At 39.4% G+C, this 10,964-nt stretch overlaps 1 protein-coding gene across 4 annotated transcripts in view; it reads left to right on the forward strand.

The window, feature by feature from the left end:
* The window catches only part of gbf1 (golgi brefeldin A resistant guanine nucleotide exchange factor 1), a 135,792-nt gene extending 133,397 nt beyond the window's left edge, over positions 1-2,395 (forward strand). For all 4 annotated transcript variants that reach the window (XM_042501786.1, XM_042501785.1, XM_042501783.1 and 1 more), the window contains one exon: positions 253-2,395. In XM_042501786.1, coding sequence (XP_042357720.1) covers positions 253-506 — 254 coding nt within the window. In that variant the 3' untranslated portion in view covers positions 507-2,395. The remainder of the gene's footprint in view (positions 1-252) is intronic.
* The last annotated feature ends 8,569 nt before the right edge of the window (positions 2,396-10,964 follow it).

The following is a 10,964-nucleotide window of genomic DNA, read 5'->3' on the forward strand; positions in this document are numbered from 1 at the left end:
CAGAACCATCTGGGACGCCATAAACACACACACACTGCAGCTTACAAAGTACCACTGCAGACATGGACAGTTTCACAGCAGCAGCCTACAATGTAAGAAGAGCAGTAAAAAAGAGAGACAGGGCCCTCAGACAGACTGATAACTAAGTGCAGCCCTGCTTTACAGCTGTATGCTAATGTCATGTCCCAAGGTAACACTGAGCTGTGGAACAGTTACTGTGCCGTGCTGAAATTTCTCTTCTCTGTTTTTTAGGATCAGACCGCTCCTTTCCAGTCCCTCCCTCGGTTCCCACCGTGCCAGTGCCGCTAACAACGTCCCCTGCCCAAGCTCCCTCGCCTCTGAGCCAGTCACCCCTCATCCTGCAACCCCTCGCCTCCCCGCTGCAGGTGGGAGTCCCGCCCATGTCCCTGCCAATCATCCTGAACCCTGCCCTCATTGAGGCCACATCCCCTGTCCCGCTGCTTCCTGGCCCCAGACCGACCAGTCCCTCTGATGAGGTCAAGTAAGAGAACTTAAGCTACACACACTCTTCATCTTTCCTGACCACCACCCCTCAGACACCTGGAGCCAACAGACTTACACCGCTGCTTGAACAGCTTGTCACACGTCAGTTACACCACACATCCTTTAAAGGAGAGACGGCCCTAAACATCTGAGATTGTTTCAAAAACGAAAAAAAACGGTGGCTGGTGCACATAGCATTCTCTGTTCTACTTTTGTGTTTGGTATGTCATTGTCCCTGTGGATGGAGGACTAATGGAGACAGTGGGACATCATACGTGGATATTTAGAAACAAAAAATGCAGGATGAGAGGCATGTTGTGAAAAATGCTGAAAGTAAAAATCTGATTGACGTAAAGCAGCATCACCAAAAATGTAGATCACGATCAGAGCTGCAGGGGAAAAGACTGAGGTCCTGTCCTCACTGTTTTGGGGGGATAATTTGGGTGTTTTGGCAACCGAGGAAGAGTTTCTATTGTACTGCAAATGGTGAGCATTTTATTGGCTCTTTATTTTTAAACTGAGAGCATTATATGTATTTTAGGCCAAAACAAGAAAATAAAAACTTTGATTCAGGATTCCTCCACCACAGTCTTCTTCTTGGGAGTGTAAGGAGGGCTTAAAGGAAAAGGCAGGTGTTTATTGTCTCATAAAAAACCCTAACAATGAGTTAGTCTGTCTGTCAGTACTGTCTGACTTCCCTGCCCTGTCTGTGGCTCTCAGCTCCAACATCATCGGTTCATATTCAAGATTTGTAAGAGAAATGTATCATTTCAGTATAAAAAGCAGTTGTCAATAATTTCCTTAAGACAGCCGCTCACTGTATTTTTTAGCAAATGTTCCTCAAAGAGGTGGAAACTATGAATTTGTTGGACTATTTTCAGCGGCAGATTAATTCACATTTGTTGCTGTAGTGAGTAGCAGGACATGGGCTTTGTTGGTAGTGTGAAAAATATTAATCTCAGCAGCATTGGAGGCCATTGTGTCATGACCTCTGTTTCTGAGCTGCCAGCGGCCCTGATTTTACCACTTTCTCTTAAAAATTCCTCTAAAATCAGTTTTCAAATGTGAATGTGGAGTTGCTCCTAACATGATTATGATTGATGTGTTTATGGTACCAAACACACTGGACATAATGAGAAATGTGGTATTGAAGATTGGAATATCAAAATTGGGGTTTCATCTAGAATTATTATCCACCCTCCCATGCCTCATCATGAACCTGCTGGAAATCATTTTGGAGGTGTTCTCTAGAGGGAGACCCCCGCCCCCCTAATGAATTGTAACTGGATTAGGCCTGCTGGCTGACCTCATGGCTTTGCTCCCACACCCGTGCTTCATTGCAAAGTGGAGATTTCAGGCAGGGACAGTAAGGATCCACAGAGGTCATTTATTGGTTTTAGATGCTGCATGTTTTTGATTTAATCAGTGCTTTGACTTTAGCTGAATGTTTTTGGGGGTCTTAACAGAGCTGTTCTATCAGCCACTGTTATCTCATCAGCCAGGGATCAGTGTCTGATGGAAAACTGTAGCAAGAAATGGCTTTATTTATGTACCAGGCACTTTTTGTTTCTTAGAGGCCAAATGGTGTTGTGATGTCCTGTAGCAGCTACAGACAGACACTCTGGCCTTCTCTGTTTGTTTCCTTCAGCTGTGCATGAGCTCTTTCTCCCCAACAACAAAAAACAAGCTTCGCTTTCAGGCACCCTCTGAGGGACTGTGTCCACAGGAAGCCACCTCAGATGGCCTGGAGACATTACATCTGCAACATTCCACAATGTAGATACTTGAGTGTACAATGAGCTCTGTCCACTGTACGGACAGTTTGAGATCCAAATGATGACTTTTAGAGTTTATGATAAGTCTAACAGATAATAAAAGAGTTTAATATTAATGTCATCCAATCTTGTTTGTGTAGCTTGCTGCAACATGTGATCAATGCCCAGGGCCTCACAAGCTCTGCATGTAACAAGACCCATCATATCACATGGAAATCTAAGGAATCTAAAACTAGCAGAAACGCCTGCAACACACTGCCTGCATGAGCAACACCTGACAACAACCTCACCAAAGTTCTGCAGCTTGCACACTTGCTGTGTTAACACAGACAGTGTTGTTGCTGCAGTGCTGCCTGTTGCAGTAACTACAGTTTTTTCATGATTAAAAGCACATACTGCAAGCATGTATGGAGCTGTGCAGCCACTGCATCGTCAGCAGCACGGTCCTACAAATATTTCACAATAAAATGCCTTGTGTCAACAACTAAAGGTATTCTGTCAACAGAAAGGTTGTCAGAGGGTTTCATTTTGAAACAGAAACAGAACAGGCTAGGTAAAACAGATGCACTTGTATTTCCTCATCACTGTGACAGATATTGACATTGAAACTGCAGTAAAAGGTTGTATAGAGTCAGTATAAATAGCAAAAGACTATTTTTACTGTCTGTTTTTGCTGAACACAGCGTGCATCACACGGATAAGAATCAGCAACAGTCTGTTGTTTCTCTAGATGTGCTGCAGCTGAGCTGCTCTAACCTGTTAACAGGGCTGCCAAAATAAACAACAGGTTCTGTGTCACACACACGCTGCTCATGCAGGCAGTGTTACCTGAGCATAACTTCAAATGACTGGAAACCACTGAATTTATTTTTTACTGTGACCAGCATCCATCTCCATTCATGGAGTTGTAATTTTTCTGCAGGTTATTTGAATCGGTGTAAAAACTTTAAAAAGTTCAATTCGTTAACATGCTTCATCCGCATTTAAAAGTACACAAAGTAGAGGATACACAAATCTCTACAGAGCACAGAGGACAAATTGACAATAACCTTCTTTACCTACTGAAATGTGCAAAGTGCATAGTAACAGAAGCAATGAAGTCAGATAAAAACTGAAGGCATCCAAAAACGATTCTTGTTTTAAAAAAAAAACTGCTGGCCTCCATGCTCAGACCTCTCCCATCTTCGAACTCTGTCTTCACTGGCAACTACATACGTGTGACGTTTAGTGATGCATCCTGCACGTTGTGATGCTCTCACTGTGACAGCCTGTTTACAGACAGAATGACAGACACTTGGCAAAATACTTCTGTGGTAGTTCCTGCTACAAAAGCTGTCTCCAGCACAACAGTTTGCCATTATGACAAACAAAACCAGCCCCACTGTTGTTGCTGGTAAAAATCCAGACTGGAATATTGAGGCTGCTGAGGATGCTCTTGTATTTCAGGCAGATAAGACAGATGAACTGAGTCCAAGTGAACAGACAGATGGAGGTCTGATCAACTTTATTCAGCTTCACTCAGTATGTTTACGTTGCATAGTTAAGAGGTGCTATGCTTATAACTTGATGGGAACATTAAATTGGGCAACTGTCTTTGTCCCAGTATACAAGCAGCGTGGGATAGTCCATTTATTGATGGAAATATATCCAACCCCTTCACAGTAGGTGCTGATATGCCCTCTCTCAGCTAGCTGCTATTGGACCTTCTTCTGGTTGACCTATTACATCACAAACCAAACAAATTAGCAAGCGGCAAATAGGTTGCATATCAAAGGGTGAAAATATGTCCAGTTCAGGTCCGATTTAGACGTATAATTGAAAGAGTAAATCAACCCCTAACCGCATTATCTAGATTTGTTAGTCTGACTTGTAGAAATTTGAATAAGTACCTCTCTACCTGGTTGTCGCCATTTATGAATTCATTATGATGCAGATTTTTTTCACCTGACTTGAATTTTTTTCATCAGAATTTGAAAATATCTACATATCAGCAACTTGGATACAAAATATTAAAGTTATAATCCAGTATCTGATGGGGCGTCACTTTGATTCACCTTCTTTAGGCAGTTTTCAAGTAAGATATTTTATTGCTATAAATTTAGTGGTATTGACATTTCCACAGTATGTATTTAGTTGTGGTTACAGAGGGCATAGACCCCCACCAAGGTCAAATGCCCATGGTTCAATGTTAATGAATGAAAAATAATTTGTGTAATTGCCCCGTGATTCAGATCTGCTCCAAAATGTACCAATATTTATATTAGCTTATGGTACACTCTCCCAGAAAGTTTCATTAAAATTAGACCAGTATTTTGGCCAAATCTTGGCCGAGTTAGTAGGCTTAAACACTTGTAGAACCTACCACACACTGGTAGAAATCAGTTGAAAATATTGCATGCTGATTGTGCCTCATTTAAGTCCTGATGGAGACTCATTCACCTTTATCACGCCCAGTTTTGTGAGGTAGAGTGAATATTCCCTCAGTTTAGCTCTGGGATTCTCTCAATGGGCCTTATGCAGGAAGTGATACACAAACACATCTTTTCTCTTATTTTTGTTCAGATCCACAGAATGTTCTTGTTTTATTAGGACCAAGTGGTTTTGGGGATTCATCAATGTTTTCTTATTTTTGTTCTTCTCATAAGTAAGAGAAAAATGTTGTTAATATTGTTCACAAAATAAAATAAAAATGTCTAATTTTCACAAATGTTGTCCAACTCAGAAAAAATAGTTTTAAATTTGGGGAACATAAAAAAATGAATAAGTAACATATTATGTCCACTAGGCTCAGGCGGTATGTAATATTTCATACCTCATACCTTCTTGAAACTAAGTGTCGCTGTGTCTTTTAGCTCAGCTGGCTGTTCCACCAGTAGAGACCGGAGACTGAGCTCTGGTGGTGCGTGCTGTGCACTGCATACAATGAGTTTAATAGAAAGAGGAACACATGTATTTATAACAGTATTGAAACACATAACATCAGGATTTCTAAGTACCCTGCTATACTGTGATACTGTGATACAGCCCAGGCACAGTGTCCGTACACTGATACCTTTATACGCTGTGAAATGTGTGAGGTGTGAAGGTGTGAAAAAATAGATACTGCCAGGTCTAAATTATTGAATTATTAGTATTACAGGCTACAGAAACAGTACTGGTCCAGTTATCCCAGTTAGACTGTGATTCTTGGATGATATTGGGTGCATTCAGCTTCTGCATGGCTTCATACTGCCTTTAGATGCTTTGGCCCTTCAGGCCCACACACAGCGTGCTCACACACATCTAAGTGATGAGACAGATGAATGGCTGCTGAGCCTTCTGTTTTTTTAAACCATCCTCTGTTTATTTCAGTTCCTGTGCGTCCCTCTGCTGACCAGTGGTGTAATGTAACTAAGTACATTCAAGTGTTGTACTTAACTACAAATTTGAGGTACTTAACCTGAGTATTTAAATATCATGCGACTTTTACTTCTCCTCCACACCACTTTAGACTGGACTTTTTACTCCACTAATATAATTAAATAACTGTAGTTATGACACAAAGTAAGATTTTTACACACAATCCAAAAATATGAAACAGAAAAAGTGCAGTTGAAACAGTTAGTGGATCGATTAGAACAGATAATGGCAATAATGTTGATAATTCATTATTTAATTCAGTCAATTTTCATGCAAAAACATGGTGACGTCATGGTTCCAGTTTTTTAAAAGTATTTTCTGCTTTTCCTTTTCATTATTATGTTTTATTGAATTTATTTAACATTTTTTACATTGAATACTTCACTTTAAATACTTAAGTACATGGTCCTGATTGTAGGTACATACTGTTACTGAGGTAACATTGTTACTGCAGGAGTTCACTAGTAATAGACTATCTTTACAGTGCTATATGTGAACTTTTACTGAAGTCAAGGATCTGCTCACACAGCATTTTAATTTTCCTGTAAAACCAAGACTGACACTATGGAAAATCGCTTTAAAATTTATTTAACGAAGGTCGATTACACCCCTGCAGGAGTTCTTCTTGCAGCCTTTTTTGGTCTCATCTCTCCAATTCTTGGACTTGTGTCAAAGTCTTTGCACACGTCACCACACCTGCCCTTGTATAGTGTTTAGGGGTTGTTACCTGTGCTAATAGGTGACTTATGATCACTCAGCACACCTGGTCAGAGCCGATTTGGGAGTATTTTATGCATCTGACATCTGTAATTTTTCCTCTTAACAGAGAACTAAAGGATTCGGCAGGATTGTCGGTTACTATTTGTACACACTCGCCAGCAAAAGTATCATCCAGATTCACTGTTGTTTGGAATTTCATATTGATGTATTTGCATTCAAGGTGTGACATTGTTTAATCAAGGTTGCCAAATGTCACACCAAAACATTGCAACAGCAGAAGTGTTGAGCAATCATGCGATGCAGACAGTGAATGACTTTGACAATGTGCTTAAATTGACTTAAGTTTGTTTAAGATGGAGCTTTCAATTATTTTATAATACTGAATGGTTTAATAAATAATGATGCATCTTATGTTTATTACAGTGCAACATACCATGCTCAAATGAAACTGTAAATGTCATCCTTTTAATTTTGTAACAATAACATTAGATAATTTGATGAAATATTGATGGCAGAACTGGAAATTTCTTGGTGTTCATTTCTGAAATCTGGTCACCTTATACTCCAGAACAGTACTTTACATTTAAAAGGGTTGTAAATCTAGTTCAAGTTAATTTTAGCACTCCATAGTTAACTTTAATCATATAAAAAGTAATTTCCCAACAACAAAAATGCTGAGTGACTTATAACTTTGGAAAACCACTCGCCACAGTGGCTTGTAAGCAAAAAGGTTAATATCAAGCCCTGTTTGCATTGTTTTGTGGGTATCTGCTGCTTACAGTCTGACGCCTGCTCATTACTTTTTTAGCCCTGCTCTCATCTGAGCGCTGTGGGAGGACACGCCCACACACAGCCCAAACACAGAAAATTAGAAAAAGAGAAATTCTAGGCCGAGGGCAAAGTGTGTGCAGAGATACACAACAGCTCACACTGAGTGTGTGCAGAGAAACACATTTACACATTTACAAACTGTGTTGGGAAAGTAGAGATGGACTCTTCCACTGCAGTAGGTTTGGCACAGATCCAATGTGTGTGTGTGTGTGTGTGTGTGTGTGTGTGTGTGTGTGTGTGTGTGTGTGTGTGTGTGTGTGTGTGTGTGTGTGTGTGTGTGTGTTTGTGTCAGTCAGGTAATACTACAGCCTTACAGGGCCACCAACATGATGCTACATTTCCTCAGCTGTGTGTTGATTTGTTGTAGGGGACTCTGAGAGTCCTGCTCAAACAAGAAATGATTATAATGTGTAAATATATATAAAGGTAATGTCCTTTTTACTATGTAATAAATCAACTGTAAAGAAAGTGCTCATGCTGGTGTTTGGGTGTTGTTTTTTTTTCAGTATTACACCTTGAGATACAGATCACACATGCAGAGTATCCCATCTGACCACGAGTCGTCCTGAATGACACTGTTTCAGCTAACACTTATTAAACTTTTATGAAAAGCTGCTGAGAGCAACTGTTTCTGACGGTCAAAGAAAAGAGATGGTGCATCTGTTTCACATCAGGTTTCATGACTGAACAGTGATTGGATCATCAGTGTCAATAAACCAGAGTGCAACAAGGAACAAAGTGAGAATGATGAGAAAAGTTTGAGATATTTTCACAAACACACATAATAACAGTCAAATGTTGCAGTAAATGGTTTTTATGTAGAAAAAAAAGGATTTGTGTCACGTAATAACATGAAGTTTCTTATTAAACCAAGATGCTTGTGTCATATTACATCATACACACTCGTCACATTTTAACAGGAATCTTTTCTTGTTATGTCAACATACGTTTTATGTTGTTACAACGAAAAATATTTCATGTTAAAACATGATACTTAGTTGTTTTAAAATAAAATCTTTCACATTATAAAGTGATTACTTATTGTTTTTATGAGAAGCTCATGTTTCAATGAAGGAACAGTGAAGGGGGGATAAAGTAAGGAATATGACTCATTTACTTTCATTTACTTAATTTTATTTTGAAAGTCAGAGACTCAAATCAGCAGTTGGAGACCCTCAGTTGACTGAAATTTCTTCAAGTTGAGTCGTCAGGTTTTCTGGTTGTTTTTTTTTCTTGTGCATTTGGGTTCCCAGATTTTGCTGCAGATTGAGTGCACTTGCACGCTACTCTTTGGTGCAGAGAGCTGCGGACAAACAGACAGTGGCATAGAGGAGGAGAGAAGAGAGACCTTCTGTTTAGAAATGGCAAATTTACACTAACAGCAACTTAATACAACACACTGACTTTTGTTTGATATCCAGTGTCAGCAAAAAACAAAAAAGCCATTAGCTTGTTTACTTTTTAACAGTAATGTCGCTGTCGCACAGAATGTCCTCCAGAATGTCCCACAGAATGTCCCACAAAATGTCCCACTGGGCCATACAAACTTTTAAAACTTTACTTTGAAAAAAAAAAAAAAATGTCGGGTACAGTAGTTCTTATGGATGCCTGGGTTGAGACATGGTGAGATTTTGCTGTTATTAAGTAAAGAGTGATATTTTGATAAGTGTGTGTATTGTAGGTGACACTAGGGAGGATTTTAAAGATTCTCTGTCAAAATCAGCTGAGAGGTGTTTGGAAACAGCTCTTTCGAAGCTCCTTCTCATTCAGATTTTAACAGAGAATCAGTTCAGAAGTTCAGCTGAAAGATATGCCAGATATGTTTTTATATGAACACTGATTAATAAAAACATCTGATCAGCGGGAGATTTATATCATATCACCATAATACCACAATATTCCCAAAATCTCAGCAGCCGAACTGTGTTGTGTGTAGATGACTCCATGGTGCTGACTGTGGAGCTGAAGTGTCCTGCCTTTTCTGGGATTAGCTATCCGAAGTGATGCTGCTAACCAGCCTGCACCTGACTCATCTCTCTGCTTCACCTCAGATCACCATCCAAACAAACATTTATTCTGCATCCATGAAGAGGGAGGCTCGTTCGGCCCAAAGCTGACTGAACTAGTTGATAACCAGCTTCCTTACTGTTCTTTTAACAGCGATCATTAGGACTAGTGAAACCAATAACCAAATAGTACCCTGGTAAGGTGAAGTGGGGCAATAGTTGAGACCTCTGGCAGGTGGGAGGTTCAGTCAGGAGAGGCTGAGGAGGTGAAATGCCTTCAGTAAAGGAGGAGAGAGGAAGGATGAGGTAGCTTTCATAAGTTGTGTTCATTAGTGTTCTGTTTATTCTTTTTGGTTCACTTTCATTTAGTTTTGCTGAAAATCTCTGGCTCTACTTTTGCCTGTGTTGCAGGTACCAACTACCTCATCTGCCTGTTATATGTGTTGGGCAAACTCTAGTGTTATTATTAATATTATAATATTATTAATGTCTGGGTTGACTAAACAAATAGGTTATTCTCTGATGGGTTAGTTATTCAGTGATTGATATTTTTGATTAATAGGTACACTGATGAGCTCTATCACAATATGATTCTAAAATAATATTACTGTATATTTTTAATAAACCCTGGTGCAACAGCTCATGAGTCCAAAAACACAGAAATGATCTAGCTACTCGTCTCAACGTCAATGTTTTTTGAATGTGTTTTTGGTTAGAAGCCTAAAATAAAGTCTGTGGTTAACACAAGCTGAAGAGACTTTCATGTTTTGTTCTACAACATCAAATACATGATAAATACCCCACCTCGAACTTTGAAGCTTTTAAGTGTGGTTGCTAACAAATGGCTGAAGAGGACATCATCACACAACAGACACTGAACAGTGACTAATACAGCTTTACAGTCTTGTACAGTGCTGACGTGACCGTGCTGTGGTTTTTTTTTAGTCTAGCATTAGCTTTTTGATGATCCAAAATCCAATGGAAAAATCCCATAGGCTTTTAGACGAGGAAACCACAGCGACACTAGCCTTCGGGCTGGCCTACAGAAAAACATCATCCCAAGAGCACTCTATAACCTGCAGCAGTTGACTGACTGTGGACAGGTCATAGGTCATTAACTGCGTTAAATGCTTAAAACTCTCAAGTAATTGTGTTATATCATATACGATAAAAATGTGATATTTTCAGAGATGTTAATTGTACCATGACAATCTCATACTGTTGCAACCCTCATTGACTTTAACCATCTCAGGGCCAAGGCAATTTAGAGTCAACCTGACCTGCATGTCTTTGGACTGTGGGAGGAAGCTGGAGACCCCGGAGAGAACCCACGCAGACACGGGGAGAACATGCAAACTCCGCACAGAAGGGCCCCGCCCAGACCGAACCCCATTCCAACCAGGATTTGAACCAGGGACCCTCTTGCTGTGAGGCAACAGTGCTAACCACAAAGCCACCGTGCCGCCCAATAATAATAATAATAATAATAATAATAATAATAATAATAATAATAATAATAATAATAATAATAATAATAATAATAATAATTGTTATTATTATTATTATTATTATTATTATTATTATTATTATTATTATTATTATTATTATTATCATTATTATTATTGATAATTTCCGCTGTGCTCATGCATATGTCGGCATACATTTTGGATAGATTATATATTTTTATTTGATCATGAAATTTCCAGCTCAGCTCCTACACTAAATCTAA

This window comes from Plectropomus leopardus, chromosome 15 (genome assembly GCF_008729295.1).
Source record: "Plectropomus leopardus isolate mb chromosome 15, YSFRI_Pleo_2.0, whole genome shotgun sequence".
NCBI classification, from domain to species: domain Eukaryota; kingdom Metazoa; phylum Chordata; class Actinopteri; order Perciformes; family Serranidae; genus Plectropomus; species Plectropomus leopardus.